This window comes from Poecile atricapillus, chromosome 18, assembly GCF_030490865.1.
Source record: "Poecile atricapillus isolate bPoeAtr1 chromosome 18, bPoeAtr1.hap1, whole genome shotgun sequence".
NCBI lineage: Eukaryota > Metazoa > Chordata > Aves > Passeriformes > Paridae > Poecile > Poecile atricapillus.
In genome coordinates this window covers 4,033,858-4,055,089 of record NC_081266.1, presented here as the reverse complement: position 1 = coordinate 4,055,089, position 21,232 = coordinate 4,033,858, and the positions used below count along the sequence as shown (strand labels likewise).

The 21,232-nt window shown below is 37.0% G+C and overlaps 1 protein-coding gene across 7 annotated transcripts in view; it reads left to right on the top strand.

Moving 5' to 3' along the window:
* Positions 1-21,232, top strand: part of DERA (deoxyribose-phosphate aldolase) — a 45,760-nt gene that overhangs the window by 6,209 nt on the left and 18,319 nt on the right. For 5 of the 7 annotated variants that reach the window (XR_009279091.1, XM_058852957.1, XM_058852956.1 and 2 more), the window contains exons 2-6: positions 1,668-1,765; positions 4,080-4,227; positions 4,864-4,959; positions 5,980-6,114; positions 12,234-12,362. Coding sequence is in view for 6 of the 7 variants with exons in the window: in XM_058852957.1 (XP_058708940.1) it covers positions 1,668-1,765; positions 4,080-4,227; positions 4,864-4,959; positions 5,980-6,114; positions 12,234-12,362 (606 nt within the window). In the remaining variant the exon portion in view is untranslated. Of the gene's footprint in view, positions 1-1,667; positions 1,766-4,079; positions 4,228-4,863; positions 4,960-5,979; positions 6,115-12,233; positions 12,363-14,161; positions 14,276-14,512; positions 14,922-21,232 lie in introns of those variants that run through there. The other 2 variants (XM_058852959.1, XM_058852960.1) reach the window with 2 other exon arrangements.

Sequence of the window (21,232 nt, the reverse complement as noted above, 5' to 3'; positions counted from 1 at the left end):
GAATCATAACACAGAGTTTGTGTGTCCCTCCTCTATTTCTTTATTTAAGTGTCCTTATTTAAGTGTCCTTTATTTAAGTCCTCCCCCCATGGACTTTGTCAAATATATCCTATGTGCTTACTGATGGGCAAAAAAGGAGGAAAGTTGTGGCCATAGATTTTGTAGCAATAGCTTCTCTCACCTGCTTTCCACAAGTCAGCTGAGCTCGTTGCTTTGGGGACAAACTGGATAAACCTGTGGCTTTCAAATTGGAAAGAAGTAAACAAATTGTTTTGACTCATAACTTTCCAAGCTCCCCCTTTTCCTTGTTGCCATGCAGTGAGTCTGATGCTAAACTCTTAAAAAAAAAAAATAAAAATAAATCAAATCAATTCCTTAGGATCCTTTTGAAATTCCTTTGCTGATTTATTTTTTTCTGCTTTTAGCTAACATTTTGTGGGTGCCACTCACTAATAGCTTGTATGAGGTAATAGGATAGTGGTAGCACAGTAGCTTACTGTGCTCAGAACAAGATTTTGTTCAGCTGTTTTATGTTATCATGCATTTCCACTGAATCATCTTTACCCTAAATTGCTTTCTGTAAGTCTAGGAAAATAAGCTTTTATTTACACATACTTTGGCTAGTATATTATTCTACTTTTTTTTGGCTATTAATGCTATTCAGTAGGAAGAAAAAAATTAAGTATAAGATTCCTGTACAAAATTAGTGATTTTGTCTACCAGCTTTTTTTGCTTTTTTTTTTAAGTTTAAACCTTTTTTTCTAATCAATATGCTCAAGGGAAATGCAGTTTAACACCGTAGTAAAGAAGATTCATAGAGTGACATGCTCTTAATAAATTCAGTCACCTGGAATTATTATCTCCAGGTATCTGTCTATGCCCATGTCCATATTCTGACCTTAACTAGTGATGATATTTGATGATTGATGGCAGTGATTTGCTGATGATTGGTGGTTAATGATTGTTGATGTTATTTTCAGAGTGTTTTCATGGAATGTTTATACGACCAGTATTTAAAAGAATTATTTATGTTTTGGGATGTGAGAGATTTTAAAGATATTCCAATTTCTTTTTCCTGTGTACACTCATGAACTGCCTGTGTTTGTTAATATTGAAAATTACACTCTGGATTTACCATACTCAGGAGAAATTTAAAGATTCAGGAGCCTGAACCTTCACTTCTCCTTTATCAGTTAGTTAAGCAATGGCCAATATTTGGTTCTTCTGACTCTAGACAGTTTCATTATTTTAGTACATGTTGAGCATCTGCTGCTCTTTGGGAATTCTGGAATCTAGAAATAAGTCATCAAGCAATGGCAGAAGGCTGTTTGTAGGTTTTGGGGTTTTTTTTCATGCTACATGTATAATAAACTCCTCAGTCCAGGGCTGGCAATGCAGTGTCTCTGTCTCATCAGCACTCAGTTAATCCACTTGTAATGGCACACAAACTGTGAAATACTCAGTTCCCAGACCATCCCCTAACAGAAATTCAGGTTATTTTGGAGTGGTGATAAGTACACAAGCCCTTAGAAGGACATGAAAGCACAACATGCTCTTCAGAGGTTCCAAACTTTCTACAGCTTCCTTCTGAACTACCACACCATATATTAAAAGAAAACAGAAATAGATGAGGCTTTCTTTTATTTTTTTTTCCTTTCTCACTCCAGAACTTGGCTGGATCTCAAAAGTGTATGTGAATCGACCTGCAGTGGTGAGGCATGCAGAACAAATTAAAAAATGGAAAACTGTGAAAGGTAATTGGCAAGTAAGTGCTCTTCTTATGCATTCTGTTCCTGTATTTTTAAAGCAGTCACTCTCCCTCTCCAGGCTGTAATATTGAATTTTTTTCAAGATACATGTAAACTTAAAAGATGTGCTTGTCCACGTCTCATTTTAGTAATTTGTATTTGATGATGATGGGATGGAATAAGGTGATGCATTTATCCAAACAAGTTAAAAACCTTATAACTCATGACTGGCAAAACTGCAAATGGATTTAAGTCATCTTTATTCATGAGTGGATTAAATTGTATATTACTATCCCTCCACATTTATTCTGTTTCCCAGACAGACTTCTCTGCATGATGCCTTCTTATTTTTTAATTTTAAAGCTGTAAGATATGATCATGGTCCCTGTCAAGTTTGACCTACCTGGATGATTTTTCTTTGCTTAAACATTCTCAACGTGTGTGATTTCATTGCTTAACTAGTTTTTTAGCTAAAATTCAAAAATCCTGACTGGCTGTGGCATTTGGTGGGGGGAAGGAGCCTGCTAATGTTAGGAAAACTGACTTTTCAGCTGCTGAGATAAGGTGAATGGTTGGTTATTTTCCATCTTAGTATAAAAAGACAAACTGGTTCTCCATTCACCAAGCAGCTGTTCTGCAAACAATACTTGGGATGCCTCCCCTCTGCACACTGAACAAGCTGGTTATGTGCAACAGTAGCTGAAAACCTCAAAACAGGAGGAAGGAGATGATGAAGGATCAATCTTAAGAGTGCAACATAAAAAAAGCAAGAATCATTTAATTATACTTAATTCTTAAAAAAGTTGTTCAAAATAGTTGACATCGTGTGACCATTCTGGAGTGGCTGAAGCTGTGTTCACAATGAGCACAGATTTTGGGATTACAGTTTGAGGATAATTTGATGTAGGTGTAAGATGCTACTGGAAGGTGATAACAAAAAGTTTCCTGCCTCTTTTTCCATCATGAAAGTTTGTGCTTTTTGTGTTATGATTAAATTTAAAAAACGGAGATAAATGGATGAGATTTGGACACCAGCTCAGCATTTCTTTAGAGTTTCTTATGTATAAAAAAGTTACTTGATACCAAGTTTATCAGCCTGAGCTGGGAAACAGCATCAGTGAGAAGGTCCAGATGGTACTCCATAATCACAGCTATCCTCACATACCATGGGTAATGTAAAAACAAAGTCTTTTGACTGAGGTTACCATGTAAGTAGCAAAGAGAGAGCCACAGGCTCTGATTGCAGACACTCATTGGGAAGAAAGGGATTTAGTGTCACCCCCACAACACAGCTGGAGCACAGATGTTTATTCCTAACACTTCTCCCCTCTCCTGTGGAGAAACACCAGTACTCGAGCAAGGTTTTACTTCGAAGGGTGTGAGAAGCATCTCTCCTCTGTTTGAACATTGTCAGAGCAGTCATTTGCTGTTTTCTTAGCAGAGGTGATTTTGAACCTGCACATGTTTGAATGTAAGCAGCATCACAGATTCCAGTGCCTTAACCTGTTTCCCAAAATACCCAACTGAAAAACCCTTTTAAAAAACCTGAATTTATACCAGCTCTTGAAACCCCCTGACTACTACCTCTGTCTTGGTGACTATGATTCATGTCATAGGAGAGGAGACAAAAATTCTCTCAAAGAGAGGATAAAAAAATCCAAGTAAAAGTAATAGAAAATTCAAGTGAAAACCCCTTTCAAAGAATTATAGGGTGAAAGGAGGAACCAGAAACAGTCAGGCTGAGACTAACAGAGTCCAGGGATGGTTCATTACCCCATTGCCATTGCAAACTTTCACCCTGTACAAGTGCCCTGTCAGAGAAGTCAGTTTTGAGTGAAGCCATCACTGTAAATGGGTGTCTTCTGGAACACCTTGAACAGATATTTCAAAATAATGTCTGAAGCTCAATTTTCATTCAGCAAAAAAAGCTCATAAAGTTTTCAGTTATGCTTCTGTTGCATTCTTTGATTAGTAAGTCTTTTAAAATCCTGAAGCATTTCCATCTAAAGAGTGTTTTAACCTTGTCACTTACCTATTGCTTTGGGGGGGGGGGAGGGGGTGGGTTTCGCACCAAAATTACAGATGTTTTTTATTCCTGATTCACACAAAAAGGGAAGTGGATCCTTTCTGTTTCATTAGATTGAAGAGATGAACAAATATCTGCCAGCCCTGTTCATCCTAAGCCATTATTTGCCTATCCTCCATGTTACATCCTATACATTTCCCCATTGGCAGAGTGGGAGCCAGGCTTCTGATTCCTGCATCTTTTAAGGCAATTTGGCTTTGGAAGTGCAAACAAATGCTCCATTCCTTGCTTTGTTCCCTTTGCAGGCAGCTTGGCTGCTGAAAGCTGTCACCTGCATAGACCTCACCACTCTCTCAGGCGACGATACTCCTTCAAATGTTCAAAGGCTGTGTTTTAAAGCAAAACACCCAATCAGAGAGGATCTGCTCAAAGCCTTGGACATGCATGATAAAGGTATGGTAGCTTTTGGTGCGTGTATTCTGTAGAGGAAATTTTATTTTCTTGCTTTTTGGGAAGGATGTTGGTCGCACCGATTGAAGTTGTGTGGACCAAAGGGGAATCAGGCCTCTGACTGAAGCCATATACATAAAATGTCAAAGATTAGTCTTTTTTGAAAACTTGGATTTATGGACTCTTCAAACAGTTGAAGTATAAAATATGAGGTCAGTTATCTGAGATTTTGAGAGAAGAGCATTTTAGCTGGAAATGCAGGAGGGCTGCGTTAACATAAAGGCTGCTCAGTTGCTGCTGGGCTCAGTCTGACTCCACAAGTAAGAACAGAGCTCAGCAGTGCAGTTTCTCTTGCAGCAATTTGTTTATTAACTCTGCTTTGGCATTAAACTGTGAGTGTGTCGATAAAAATCTTAGAGTTTTAACTCCTGCTACTGCAGACTTGCTCCCAGGGTCAGGTGAAGGAATGTGAGGAGGAAACAGCACGAGGATTACCTGAACCATTAGAACAGTACAACAGACATCCCTGGGCAGTGCTCAGGATCCTTGTGAGAGCACAAGGGGGGTGAGGACAATGCCCACGTGCTCATGGAGAGGGTGGAATTCTCTGTGTGGAAAAGGGAGCTGTGCCTTTTGCAGGTATCACCGTTGGAGCGGTTTGTGTGTATCCTGCAAGAGTCTGTGATGCCGTGAACACCCTCAAGGCTGCTGGTTGTAACATACCCGTGGCTTCAGGTGAGCTTCATTCAAAAATATCCCATTAAATAATTTGATGTTATAAAACACATAGAGAAATCTAGAAGTTTGGACTTGCTTTTGTGGCAGAGAGTAGGTGAAAAGGTGGTAGGAAAGGAATGGAAGGAGAATTTTCTTCTGGCATAATCTTTTGTTGTCTTTCAATTTCAAGCTTATCAGCAATGCCAAGTCTTTTTGCTGGAAGCTCTTCAAAGAGGCCTTTAAAATATATCAGGGTTTTTTTCACCTGGACAGGAGAAATTGAGATGGAGTGCTGGACAAGTATCAGTGTACACTAAGTAGATGATGATGATGGGAGTTCTAATTAAGGTTTCTTAAAAACTTTGAAGTTAGATGAGGTATTAAAAGCTAAGGTACTTGTATTTTGTTCTTTTTTCACTGTTGTGTAGGGGAAAAAATGCACGCTAAATGCATTTATATGTCAAAGAGAAAGACAATCTCTGACAAAGCCATTATTTTTTCCATTTCCAAAGTTACCTTTGGGTTTTGTACTTAAACATCATAAACATAATCTTAAATAGAACTCACTGAAAGCAATTTTTGCTGTCTTGTGATTTCACCATTAAACAATATTATTATGATTTAACTCAAGATACTACTTAAAAGAATCGGAAAAAATTAAAAATGTATATATTGCTTCATATATGAGCTCACTCCTTGTTTGCTCAGTTCTGCTAGAAGCAGTAGATACTGTGCTTTAATGTAGTTTTGGAAACTTTTGGAACTTTATGCTGTTCTGGAAAATATCAAGGCACGTGAAAGGTCTTTTCAGAAGATGTACTTACCTTGCTGGACATTGTTTTTTGAGGGTAGAGCTAATGAGGAGAGGGCAGGATGAGGTGCCTTTAGATTTTTTTGAATCATGGCAAGCATTAAAAAAAGAATAGCATTCAAACTTTTTGGTGTACTACCGGTATTTTCAATTTTATGGTCAATTTATAAAACTTTAGCACATTTATGAAACATTTCTTCCTTCTACCTGCACCCCTTTGATGGCAGTGGCTGCTGGGTTTCCATCTGGACAAACTCCTCTAGAGGCCAAACTGACTGAAATAAGGCTGGCAGTGGAATATGGTGCCCGAGAGATTGACATTGTCATCAGCAGGAGTCTGGTGCTGACTGGCCAGTGGGAAGGTGAGTAAAAAAGTTCCTTTCTCAAGGAACTTAAACCTTTCTGCACATGCAGGACCTGTCTTTGTCTCTTCCCTAAATTTCTCCATCAGTCCTTGATGAATCTGGTCTCTCCCCTCAGAGGAACTGATAACTGATAATCAGTTAAAACTGATTTAACCAATTTATGCCAAAGGGTTGGACTTTTTGAGGGGAATGCTGTTGGATGTTGTATCAGGCTGGGCAGGCAGAATGACTTTGTGCTTTGAAAATTCAGGTCTATTCCCTCCGTGCCTTTAGAGGATTTTGTGTACAGCATTAAAAAAATAGCAAGTAAAAGCCTAATTATTTGAAGAGTTTTGTTAGAAAGCCCAAGGGGCTGCTAATGTAGATGATACCTTTTTAAATATACATGTTTCAATTCTTGAGGAAAACACGTATTTTAGTTGTTTTCTTTTTCCTGAGAGTTGAGGTTACAAATTGACTGTTCGTATTATTATTGATGTTCTGGCGTCTGTAGACTACTACTAATTAGTAAGAACAATAATGCTGAAGATGGTTTTTGCTCTAATTGCATCCTTAATGTACTGTGAATGGTTTGCCTTAAGTGCTGACAGTGCTCCTATAACTAATCTCCATGTGAAGGTAGACACATCATTGTCTTGGAATGAATTTTCCACTTAGCTGTATAACACAGTGCCATAATATCCTATTTCCTTGGAAGACTTTATAATGCACCCCTGGCACCTGATTTTATTTAAGGAAATAAGAGAAATCATGGTAATAGATATATTTTATATATATTTTATAGATATTATATCTATAAATATATGTTAATAAACATATAAAATATATTTTATATATAATATATATTTATACAATATAAAATATATTTTATATATAAATCTATATTTATATAGTTTAAATATATTTTCATTAATATAATATAATATAATATAATATAATACATATATTCTATAAAATAGTATATATTCTATAATATATATTATTATATTCTATATATATATTATTATATTCTATAATATATATTATAGATTCTATATATATTCTATATATATTCTATATATATTCTATAATATATATTATTACATTCTGTATTATAATAGATATTATGTTATATTATATTATATTATATTATATTATATTATATTATATTATATTATATTATATTATATTATATTATATTATATTATATTATATTATATTATATTATATTATATTATATTATATTATATTTATTATATTTATTAGATTATAGTATATTAATTATAGTTTATTTATTATAATTTATTTATTATATTAAATTATTTATTATATTATATTTATTATATTAAATTTTTTATATAGATATATTGTATTTTCTGGTCTTCTTTCAATTAACAGTTAGAATTGAACCAAAAGCCCCTCATGCTTCTGCATCTGTGTCTTCAGGACTGGTTTCCTTGCTTTTATATCTTGGTAGTATTTGCATATCCATACTTTTGGCCTTAGTTATTTAAGGATTATATGAAGGAGAACTCAGAGGAGAAACACAGGGCTTGGACTGAGAGTTTGGGTCATGGCTGAAATGAGCTGGCCATGTGTTGTTAGCTCTCTCTGCACGGGAGGTGAATTATTCTTTGTGGTCACAAATCACAGGGGAGGAGTGCACAGACACAGCACTGATGGATGTGATATGAAGATGTCAGTTTACTAAATAAGTAAATTAGGGATGGCTTTTAATTTGGCATGCATATTCTTTAATCCAGAGCTGAAGTCATGACAAGGTTGAAAGCCATCCTTATTTTGGTGTGGCTTATATAGTTGTTTTTTTTTTTTTTTCACTGAAAGCAGAATTCAAATTATTTCCAAATGATTCCTTAAGTTTATTTGTGAATCTGAATCTGTTTGTGACATGTGTATACATGATCCTGAAAAAAAGCTACTTCAGAAATAGAATTTACTTGCCATAGAGATGCCACAAGGTGAAAAATTACAATATTTGACATTTCTATTAAAATAAAAGGTATTTGATTAGGTAATCTGGATTTTTGGTGAAAATCTGTGTTCTGTCTTCCTGTTTAGCTTTCTATAGATATCTTACCTGTGTGATTAGGGATAGTGCAGAATAATCTATAAAATACTTTTAATGAATCTAGAAGAAGGGACAAAGAAAGATCTTTTTAGGCTAAATCCCTATATTACTTAAAATTAAGTAGTGTAACAATACCTGTGCCTGTGTTCAAGGTGCTTCCTCAACTAAAGCTGCCTTGCAGTTCTGTTATAACTTCTGCTAATGGTAATAATAATAATAATATAATTTTATGAACATTTTCTTATGCTGACAATCTTCACAACTTCAGAAGTTATTGGAAAAAAATCTTTGTGGTAGAGTGTTTTATTTCACTGTTCATTTTTAGCTTTTCTTCTAGCCTGTGCAATAATTGGGGTCACCACAATAGAGTAGTGCTGCTTTGTGATTTGCTTCAAAGGCTTGTTTGGTTATTAAATATTTTAGTGTATGTCCAATTATGTCAAATGATTTTAAAGCAGTTCTTGAATATTGCTGGAGCTCTTTATGACACTCAGAATGTACTTTGCAGATCTTTGTGAAGTAATTGTTAAGATCTTTTAAATAATGCTGAATATGAAAGCAGCTTCATTGGACAGCTAAATTACATCAGAAAATAACATTAAATGAGATATAAGTTTATGAATTTACATGCTTTTTATAACCTTTTAGCTTTTAAAGCAATGCTACTTCCAAGTAGTTTACTCAGCTATTGTCTTGTATTACTTGACAAAGTATGGATTAAACATAAATTATCAATTTGGATACTTCCTTTAGACACAGAATATGGAATCTTTATGGAAGGAGCGATCAAGTTGACCAACAAATTGTTGAAATACCTATTTATTATTCTTTTTTCCCCCTGTTATCAATATTTTCTGTACCTCCTGAGGCTGGGTGGGGTGCAGTAATGTTAGTGCTAATCCCACACCTGGCCATGCTTCACTGTCAGTGGCTTCAGGAGCATTGTTAATCCATTTTCCAGTTTTCCCCATCACGATCACCTTGATCTTTTGGGCTACCAAAAATCAAAACATCTTCTCATCTCAATTTCTAACATCAGTCATTGTGACTGACTAGATAGAAACACCAAATAAATTGTTTTTTTTTTAAAAAAAAAGTGATTTTATCACCACATTTTTGAAGAGGAAATATTCCATTAAAAATTAAGCAGTGTGGGTTTTTTCCTCCTTTAATATTTTCATTTCCTTTGTAGGAGATCTGGATTATCCCCTTTATTTTGTGATTTTTAGGAGTAATGTATTACACCAAAGTAAGAGACCATCTAGACAATCTAGTGCAGATTACAGCAGAAATTATCAGGGATGCTTGTTTGGGAAATGTATAGGGGAAGGAACATTTTCTTTGCTGTATTTAATAGCTGCGAAAATTCAACATAATGTACTAAATATTTACACTGTTAGGAAAATTACAATAAAACTTACAACTCTTGTGTTTCATAAGAGTGAAATTAAAACCACAGCTACAAAAGCATTTTTTTCCCTACAAAATCTGAATTTTTCTGACTTCTATAAATGCATCTAGTAAAAGTAGATCTAGCTCATGAAAACTGTCAGGAATCTCAAGTGGTGCAAAGCAGAAGAGTTCTTATGTCACATCCATTTGGTCAGTAGAGCTACTGCAAACTATATTAATGAGCAGCTGATATATTCCAGGTATATTCTATATATGTTGGCTTGCTTTGGGTTTTTTTTTGTGGGATTATTGGTTTGGGTTTTCTTGGCTTTTTTTCTTTTTTAGTTTTTTTTTCCCCTGGCTTAAGATTTAGACTGCTTTTAGAATGGATAATATTGGTGCTTTGTTAAATATGCTGGAGAATACTGGCCATTTGCTTTGAGAGCTTTTTCTTTGTTTTTAGGAGCCAAAAAGAAAGTCTCTTGCAACCACTTCATGATGTTCTTAGCTCCTAGTTGAAAATATGCCTGCAGGCTTTTCTGTGATAGAGATTTTTGACCAAAAATCCTTGTGCCACTGCTGGCAAACAGAGATGCTGTGTGTGCTGTGGCTGTTGGTGTTCTGCACAGGTCACAGATATTCCTGCATTTGTAAACATCCAGCTTTGGTCCTGCTGCTGCTCAGCTTGATGGAACTGAGTCCTTAAGTGCTGGCCTTTTTGGCAGCACAGACTGTCCCACAGGAAGCCCAGCACTCCTTGAAACCCTGAGTACATTTTGAAGTGTGACTAACTCCAGCTATACTTTAGACATTTGCCCAAGATTTTCAGGATAATCCCGTTATTTGTGCCTTGATTTAAATCTGGCTGAGTATTGAAACTGCTCCTTTTATTTTTAAAGGGAGTAGGATTTTTTTACACTTGTTCTGTATCAAAGCAGTTGGGATTGGGATGCTCTGGTTAAATTACTCTGTCCCAAATGTAGCTGCATTTCTTCTGTACTTTCACTGTTGGGTTGAAAACGCCCTGTGAATGTCAGCTATTGTCTGCAATAATTGGTCTTTGAATAAAGAACAGCATTTCTTACCTACACACCTGCCCCATTAAAGTGTGCCCACTTTTCCTCCACCCCAGCTAAGCTGGTAGACACGGATGATTGAGGATCCCGAGTGGTTCCTGTCCGTGGGATGATGTGTGCTGGCAGGCAGTGAGCCTGCTCAAACGAGCTTGACGCTAATTGCATGTAAAACTACCTTCCAACTACGAGGGAGGGTGCTGGAGCTGCAGTGCCAGGGAACAACAGCTGTGAGGATGTAATTTCTTTTCATGGAATCCAACCTAAATGTACATTTTGTTGATTTTATTTTGACATTTTTGGTGGCGTATCTCAAAGGTAGAGAAAACTTTTTCCTCTTGTTACCGAAACTGGAAGAAGAAGAAAGCTGCTTTCTCGGGGTTTTCAAAAGCTTCAGGAAAGAGCTGCTCCACAAAAAGAGATTTCGTTTGGATCTAACATGAGCAGGGTTATTAAATGCACAAAAAAAAAAAAAAAAATAGCACAGGTCCTTTGTGTTTCCTTTTTGAGCCTTGATTTGATGTAGGTTTCTGGAGCATCACCAATTGATCAATAAAACATGTTAGACTGCATGCTAGTACTGATTAATTCACACCTTTGGTACACAGTAAGAAACAAGGTGAAGCCTGGTGTCTATAAAGGGACTTGCTAAGTGCATCAGCCAGTTGTCTGCTAATGTGTGCAGCATGTCTCAGCTGGCCAGCCCAGCAATTCCAGCCCTGGGCACCCTGGTGTGCCCATGGCATTGTTGGATGAGGGTCCTGCCACAGCTGGCAAACCCTGCCCTGCGCTTCCAGGTCTCACTCAAGGGCTGAGGGGAAAAGAAGTTTTTTATTGCTGAAAAAAAAATGAGTCTTGATAGCCTGGACTGGTTTAGCAAGACATATTTAAAGCTGTATTTTAGCCTTCTGTCAAAGAACCTTTTGATTATGTGTTTGAAGATTGAGTACAGTTTGTCAAAAGGACCCTCTTGCAAAAGCATCCTGTTTGTTTATTTTTGCATCTTAGTTTTTTTAAAATTCAAAATCCAGAACTGGTGACTATGCACTGTCAGAGCTGCTTTTCTCCCCACATTGGAGCAATCTTAAACATCCCTGAGTGACCAACTTCTGACAAATGCTTCATTAATTTCTAGCTCTTTTTAGTCTCCCTATATGTAAATTTTTGTGGGAGCACTGCTGAATTTTACCAGGAGGGGTGGGAATGTTTCACTGGCCAGGTGCAGAGGAGAACATAGCTATCTCTGAGTCCTGATTCAATGTGCTACCATATAAATCAGCTGGAAAAGCTGGTTTAAGATCAATCCTTATTGTCATAGCATTTTTTTCTCCTGATGTAGTCATTCATTTTGTACATTTGTAGTTCTGAGAGAACAGACATTAATAGCTATTAAGTAAAGTCTGAAACTGCACGGCGCTGTTAATTACCTCCAGTCATGTAATTTGCTGAACTTACAAAACTTAAGTTCCTGAGTGCTACAACTAATTATAAGATTGGAAATTAATCCAGAAGTGGAAATTACAGCCATACTTGAAAATCTCTCTCAGGCAACTTTGATCATTCCCCCATGCTTTTATCCCCAGGTCTCTACGAGGAGATCCGTCTGTGCCGTGCAGCCTGTGGAGAAGCTCACATGAAAACAATCTTGGCTACAGGTGAACTGGGCTCCCTTGCCAATGTCTACAAAGCTAGTATGATAGCTATGATGGCAGGTAAATACACTTGATTCTCCTTTTAAGCTAAGAATGTCTTTGCTGTCTTATTTATGAGGCTTAAAAAATTCTAGTCGTGAAAGTTTGGTTTTGCTGATGGTAGGAAAAACTTGTGTAGCAATTACTGAAGCTGCAGGTGGAGTAATGTAGTGTGATTTGTTTTGGTGTAACCTACAAAAAACTGCATGAAATGTTGAATAAGAAACTGCTGAATGGCAAGGGTTGTAGAAACAAGAAAAATTTGTTGTCAAACATCTGATCTGCTCAGAATACTTAATATTTGGCCATTTGGGGCAGACACATGGAGGCAGTTGTGGTGACCTACAGGATAGGATGTAGGTAGATGGCTCACAAGCTTGTTTTAAATGAAAGGGGAGCTTCCCTGTGAAGATTGATGCCAAAAGCTCTCAGTTTTGGTTTGTGATCACTTCTAACCCACTCTGAGCGGGCAGCTCAGGAAACCAAGCTTCCATACTTTGTAGGTGTTACATTTTTGCATAGCTTAGCACCCATTTGATCCCAGATTTCCAGCAGTATATTCTCTCTCTGCAGCTTTGGGTCTGTGCTGGTACAACTTTTCCTAGCTGAACCAGGGTTATAGTTTTGTGTTCCAGTGCTATGCTGGAGATGCAAAATTGGGAATTGGCTTCCAGGCCACTTATTCTTCCCACCATGCTTGAAAGAGGGCTCCTCCTTTCCAGAAGTGTAAAAATATACTAAGAACCACTTGGTTTAGTCTGTCTTCTAAACTTCCCCTCATTTTTTGTGGGGTTTTTTTTTCCTCCTTTTTTTTTCTTCAGACTGAAAATTCTTACTTTAAAGCAAGAAAAATGTAATCAAGTGTCTTGTCAGTATTTAAATAAATATTCAGCTTGATGCTGACCTCACTGTTACCATACACAATTCTGTGCTTCTCTGATTCAAGTGGAATGGAGAGCATTTCAGCCTTCTAACAAGCCCAGCTACAATGTCAATTAATATCATTAGACACAGAGGATCAGTATTATGCCACTAAATATTGCTTTTAATTAAAAGAGGTGTAAGAAATACACATTTCCTTTTATTTAAACTGATGCACTAATCATTATGATCACTTTTTGTACCACTGAGTAGTGAAGAATTCAGCTTGTAAAGCATTTTACCATTTTCAGGATTTTGCTGGTGTAGTTTTTTTGAAATACAGCAGATGGCTCTATTGTTAATGATTTTCCTTGCCTAGTTATTCACTGTTCAAGATACTTATCCATCTGAATACATCCAGTAATTTCCTTATTTCAATCTTTAGCTTTTTCTTTGTGGGTAGGCATAAAAATAAGAATTTATTTGTGCTCCGCATACAGGCATTGAGGGTTAGGTTTTCAGACTCCAGCTTGTCAGAACTGCTGAGAGCCTCAAATTCCAGTTGAATTTTGTTTTATTTGTATCATTTTGGGGAGAAAATGAATCCACAGTACAGTGGATTCAACTGTATCTGGCTTTAGAAGTTTTTGCTGCTTCTGACCAGTTCTTCCTGTCCTTTACAACTAAATACAGTTCTTTCAGTTGTGCTGTTAGAAATGCTCCTCATGTGTCACTGTAAGCTGAGTTTTCAAAAAATTACAGTTGAAAATTATTCCAGAAAAGGGTTAACTAGTTTTCTATGGGGCTTTTGATTGGTTTGCAGTGTTTTAGGTTTTTTTTTTTAAATGGTCACAGCCTCAGTAATCTGGTCCACAGCCTTGCATTTCATGCAGTTGTATCAGTGCAACTGAGGGTGTGCAGTCCTTAAACTGTTCTCACTTCACTGTCCATGATGCCAGCCTACCACGTGGGGAGCACAAAATCCTGGGGTTACAGATGTTTGCAGTGCCTTGCTGAGCATGCACACATCCACCAAGGCCCTGAAGCACAAAGCCACCAAAGGTATATTATATGTAAGTTAAATATATGTGATATAAAATATTAATATAATTAATATAATAGATCAGATATACACTATATAATAATATAACAATATATAACATTATATATGTTATGTTATATATAATATTATAATTATATATAATATAAACTGGTATATTATCTATACTTTTCATCTGTTTGAACTGGTGCCTCTTGACTCCTATTATCTCTGAAATAATTCTCCATGGCTGCTTTTCTCCCTTCTCCAGTACAGTCCATAAGGAGAAAGACATCAGAATGAGAGGAGGCACACAGGTATCTTAAATTCTTTTAACTGTGCCTTTACCAACTTGACTGACACGCCATAAATTCTTCCGGAATATTTAAGAAGCTATTTCTGAGTGAAAGAGGCTGACATCCCTCTAAGGACAGTGAGTCACCTGGCAGGAATAATCTCTGCAGTGCTGAGGAGGACAGGATGGCAGGGAGATTTGCACAGCAGTGCCTCTGTCCCACTGCCAAAGGAGCACATTGATTTTGGAAAGCTGACTGAGAAAAAAGCCTAGCACTGAATCAGGGAATTTTGGGCCATTGGTTTAGAGCATCCATTGCCATTTCTTGGGCTTCTTCAAGTCCTGGTGGTTTTTTCAGTGCATGAGCTTCTAATTAAACTGACTGCATATTTGACTCTGCTTTGGGGACACAGAATAAAGTCATTAGTGGTGTTCAGTGTCTGCTGCATCCTTGTGTAAATCATGTCCATTTCTACAGGAGACACTCAAGTCTGTGCCTGAGTAGTCTCTTGGAATAAACAATCCTAAGGAGCACATGACTCCCCCATGCTGGCTGTAACTATTACATATTTCTTCATTGAGAATTTTCAATAAGAAATTTCTCAATTTCTTCTTGAGAACACTCAAGAAAAGAGTTCTTGTACATAGTATGAGAGGTGGGCCATTTTTAAACTTCTGTTTCTTGACACAGACATCAGAAACAGCCAAGGAAGGCAGACAAGGAATGGAAAGATGTAGTAGAAGAATACTTCAGTAAAGCTGCTGATGACTTAATTGCATGTTTTGCTCATATTTTTATTCTGGAAAACCATATTACCTAATTACAAATCTTTATTGTACTGTGTAGCAATTCATAATCATTAAGATAGGCAGACTAGGAAGGAGGTGGAGGAAGTGATGAAGTAAAGGTACTTTGAAAGTGAAAACTTGATCTGTGTCATTTTGACTGTGAAAATCTCTCCTTTTATGCCACACTTTGGGATGCTGAGGGAGCACAGCAGTGACATGTGAAAGATAATTGTTTTCTTTATTTATATCTACACAAGTACCTCTGTAAGGAGCAGGAAAGAGTGATGCATGTTCTTCTGCAGCTCTGCTGATGTATGGGTTTTAAACAATTTTTTCATAGGTCATTAAACAATTAGTCAAATAAGTGGTATGTGCAGATACTGACTAATGCAAACATTGAATTTAAGAAGGGAATGAGTGCTAAAACAGACCAATTGCTAAAGTCTCCTGCACAAAAAATCCTGCAAGAAGTAGCAGAAGGTGTCTGAAGCAATAAGGCCTCTCGTGTCTAGAAGGGGAAAATTAAAACACATTGAATAAGTGAGCAGAAATGGTTTTAGATCCTTTGATGCTGTTCATTCCAAAGTGAACAGAAATAACATAGCCAAACAGTGAGGAAAAGCTTGGTGTTACAGTTCACAGGAGAGAGAGAGATGGTTTGGAACATCACAAAATAATGCCTGGCTACACAGAGCTTTTACCTCAGCTCTGAATAAGATTTTTATCCTGAGGTCAACATTAGGGAAGACAAACTCTAAGATGCCAATAGCTGTTGTTGTTGTGAGCACTTTCTTGCACAGATTTGTTCTGAGCAGGGTTATGTGGTGTGGCTGTGAACATGCTAGCAGTCATCTGAGTGCAAGGGCTGACTTCCTACTGCTGGATGTGGACCAGAAAGAGCCAAAACTTCTGCCAGGTGACTGTTCCATGAAAGATGAGAGGCCAAGGGAAACCAAACTAGCAAAATTGACTGAAAAGCAAGGCATGCTTTGCTCAAACATAGGAAACAAGACTACTGAATAAGTAATAATACTTGGCACTTAGTACTTTATGTCTTCAAAGCACATAACTGACATTGGCAGAGTAAGTCTTACAATTGCCTTGTGAAATACGAGACAGAGATAATAGCAGACAAAGCAAAAGTCAAACTGAGATCAGTTGTTGGAATGCATGGAATAGAAGCATCTCTGAGTCCCTCAGAGAGAGAAAGAAATACAGGTATTGAATTGAAGCCTTGAGAGAAATATTTTAAGCCATAGACATGAAATAAGGGTGTAAGTTTTAGTTTTAAGTAAGTAGAAATATCTCTTAAGTGCCTTAAGAGACTGTGTTAGCTAGTTAAAAGCCCTAAAGCCTAGTTTAAAGTTCAGTAGTGTTACTTTTTTACAGATTTAACTTAGTTCTACACATAACAAAAACATAGCTTGTATTTCTAGATAGAAGAGATAAAGCTGTTTACATAAATCGATAATACTATATACGTAAATTTTAGGTAAGAGCTGACACTACTTTCTCATGTTAGAATTAAGCTTAGATTGGTGTAGAAAGAATGTTTTAGAATAGTATTTTTAGCTGATTAGTTGATTTATGAATATAATCCCCCTGTATTGAGGTGAAAATTCATCATCATCATCACAACACAGAAAGAAGAAGAAACTGCTGCTTTTGCTGTTGCTGCTGCTTTTGCTCAATATATTGGGACTTATGCCAGAAAAGTTTTAGTACAGACTTTAACACTCTGAACTCCTCACCTTTGAGACTGTATTCATACAATAAACAACTTTGCAGCACCCAACAACTGCTCTTGTCTCTTTGAGACCCATGCAAAACTCTACAAGTTGTGAGTTTCTGGCTTGAAGTCTCATGCTCAGTCCAAAAATCAAGGGTCCCCCATCAGCATCATGTGAGTTGTATTATGTGTTAGTTTAATTATGTGTCTACAACTTCAGCTGTCATTTGATACTAAGTCAGTCATTTATTAGAGCCCAGAGCATTTGCAAATGAAAGGCAAGCCAAGGGAGGAGGCTCTGTAACACAAAAACCAAATTTCACTTTGTGTCTTGTTTTGCCTCTCTGAAATACAGCCACTGTGTTGAGTTGATGGTGTATTTGGAAAGGATACCCTCTAACTGTGAAACACCCATCAGAAATCAGGGGCAATGTGTGTCTGTCTTCTTCTAGAGGCAGCTCCTTTCTCTGGATGTGATCTGTCTCCGAATGCTCTCCAGGGTGGCAGGTGATGCTCAGCTCTGGTTTGGAGGTCCAGCATGGGGCTGGGGACAAGTTAGTGAGTCCTGACTCTCAGGAGTGTGTGGGAAGAGTACTTATTTAGCACTGACTGGTGCCTGAGCCTTTCTTGGCCACTGTGTTGAATGTAGAGGTGGCTGCAGCTGGCTGCTTAAGTGGCTTATCAGGGCAGTGATTATTGCTGTGGAATTATCCTCGGTGTCGATCACTTCCCTGTCTGCTCCAGATGTCCTGCATTCTGTGGTTGTTCAAAGCTCTAGTCAGCATCACTGAAAGTTTAGTGCAAAGAGCAAGCTCAAATGGCACTGTGGAAAACTGAGATGCAGTGTGGCAGTCTGTCTCAAAGTTTTGAATGATATCATGGACTAAGAAAGTTTTTGAATTAAGTGTAAGATCAAAAGATGGCGTATCTTTAAATACAATCAGCCTAAAAGAGGTTGGAACAGAAACAAGTGACTTCATTTGTTCTGGTACAGAATGGGGAGAAATAAAAAAGCCAGCAGTAGGAAAATGCAGATAACAGCATGTTCAGTGAGGCACTACAAGGATGCTCCCTTAAATGAGGTAATTGCCTACAAGCTTAGCAGTGATACTGCAGCTAATCACTAGAAATAATGTAGGCGTGATAGATAAGCTTGGAGTTGAAAAGTTCCAACAATGCAATCACAATATCCTCAGGTGTGAATTGCTGATGAGAGGCCATGCAAAGACTAGTAGCAAAAAGAAAAAAAAAAAAAAAAAAAAGAAAAAAAAAGTGGGGCTTGAGTAAAGCAGACCTTGAAGGAATGTGAAATGAGACTTAAAAATCTGTCTGGAGCTCAGTAATATATGTGTAGGGAATAGGGAATCAGAAGTGAAGGAATGGAAAGTGGTTGAGACAGGCTAGGGCAGGCTCTCATGAAAAGCCTTTCCAGTTGAGTCAACAGAACCCTGCATGGGTAACTAGAGGACAGAAGTAACACTTAAGAGAAACAAAGATGTTGGGGGAAAAATAAAGATACAAAGAGTCTGTGAAGTGAGAACAGAGTTAGAGTGCATACAGTGAAGCCTCATTTGTTTGCAGTTTGTTAAAAACCCAGACGTGCATGCAATGGCACATTTTGTTATGCATTTATTTATGTGCTTACTGAAGTGTGTGCCTGCCTACACAGCCATATCTGAGGGGAGATCTTGGTTTGGGGCCATTCATATTTGTCAGAGCAGGATGCCTGGCAACTCTGCTAATTTTGTGCAAGGTCTGTTCTATTAATGGTATTCTCCTGTAATCAGAAAATAAGAATATATACCCTCCAGTGAAGTCAAAGAAGAAATACAACTATAAAACAGTGTAAAACTTGTCAGCTTTGTACCTGTTTGTTTGATTTTGTGTTTCCCACACCACCACCTGGCTTTCTCCCTCCACCATCTCCACTTACAGATAGGAACAGAGCTGTTTCCAAGCACTTCTCACCAGAAGAACACCAAGTCAGGAAACCAGAAGATGGCTTTGAGGTTGCAGAATGACTTCCAGCACATCATCACTGTTGACAACTCTTCTTGCCTCTCTGGTTTTATGTGTGTAAAATTAACACTTGCACGTTTTATAGCACCTCTGTGAGGCTTAGTAAATTAAGATATAAACAGAAGTTTAATTTCTCTCATTACAAGGTAGAAATTGATGCTTTGGAGCTGGTTGTGAAATAGTGAGTGGGCAGGTACTGACAGGACAGCACACTGTTGAGAGGGGTCAAACTTCTATTAGCAAATTATCCTCAGTGCCTGAATAGCACTTTCCTTTTGCTGGTATTCAAGATCTCTCCAAAACATGTTAATTAAGGAATATCTAAACGGTATATTTTCAATTTATAGCAACTGATGCAGAGAGGTGAGAAAGCACCTCTGTTGGGTTAATTTTCCCCATGAATGAAACCTTGTCTCTATGTTAAATAACTTGTTAGAATTTGAGTTAAAACTTCTGAAGTTTCATATCACCTCAGACTCAGAAATTGTTGCACAGTGAATAGTTCCACTCAAACATGCCAGCAAAATAACAGGGCTTCCTGGCAAAAAAAACTTTGCATCTGTGAAGCTCCAGTATTGAAGGTAATGATTTGAGAGAATGCAATTTTAAAACATGGAAATATTATGTAAAATCAATAGATGTACTGGGTACTATTTATTTCTCCGATATTTCAGGTTTTTTTTTTTTTTTTATTCTGTCAGCAGCAGGTGTTAAATTCTACTAAACCAGTGAAAAATAGAAATAAATATTTAATTTACTGTACCTATCAATTATATAAAATTGGCTCATGAAATATTAAAGTATCTTTTAAGAGTTTGCAAGTAGGAAGACTAGTTAAAAAATCCACTTCCTTAACAGAAACTTAATATAGATGTGGAAATAAAATAAGCATGATTTTAGGGTTGTAGGTCCTGGATATATATATATTCTTTTTTTCTGACTGTTGTTGCTTTTTAAGGTATCAAGGCCTAGTGGTTGTGTCTGTCTGATTTGAAGATATTTACTCCTGGCAGCAGCAATGTGGATTTAGACTTTTGAAGAGAAATGTGTTGAGTGGAAAAATACATCAGGAATATGTGATCTTGAATGTCATTAGTTTATTTTAAAAAAATTTAGATATTCACTTGAATATACCATTCAATCATAAAGACACAGAAAAACAATGAGATGAGCACAAACATAAGTGAAATACCAGCTGAGGCATGAAAGTGGGACAAAAACAAGAAGTTTCCCATAAGGAGGGCATAGATTGTTTCCTTATTTGAGTGTTAGAGCTAAATGTTAAACACACTGATAAAAAGTGTAAATACATATATATTATATTTATATTCATATATATCTTTATATGTATATTTATACTTCTATTTTTATATATATATGAATATAAAATATATATATTTTATTTTAGTTGCACACATTCCTCACCGAGCCACACAGGAGTGGTCAAATGCAAATGCATTTATCATAGAATATACTCATTTCAATGGTGTTTGGAAACAGACTCTTCCACCTTGCCTCTGTGGTTGCTTGCAGTGTTTTTAATGAGTTACACAAGGAACTTGAATTTCCTTGGGTTTCTTGAAGTTTGTCTCCCAGCCTTTTTGTGTTCCTCTGGTTCCTGTTGCTCAAATTGTGTTGGGATGATAATGGAAAGAATGGAAGAGACTCCCTTCTTTGATGCCATTCTTTGGGATTTCATCCCCTGGGATATGTTCCTCATTTGGTTTTGTTGTTTCTTCGGTTGTTTTTTTCAATTCCTTTTCAGAAATTGTAGTTTTTAAATTCAGCCTATCTCAGAGAAGACAATTTAGATTTCTGCCTGTGCTTTCTAGTTACTAAAGACAATAGCTTTCCCAGAGGTGTCTGTAGTAGTTCTCCTTCTGAGGGAATTTTTCAAAGACTAAATTGACAGCAAAGGCCATAGTCTTCATGGCAAGTCAACAGGGATCTGACATCTGATTGTCTTCTGTACCTTTGAAGTTTCTTTCCTGCTAGCATTTGGGTTATAAAGTGATTTCTCTGCAGTGTACAACTGCAGCTGATTTCTAAAGTTGAGTTCTTACTAAATCTAAGGTGTAGAAAAGATTCCTCCTTTGGTGATACCAGGAGCTCTTTCCGAGTATAACATCTTCTTTCCATCACCTTTGCAGTCATGTTGC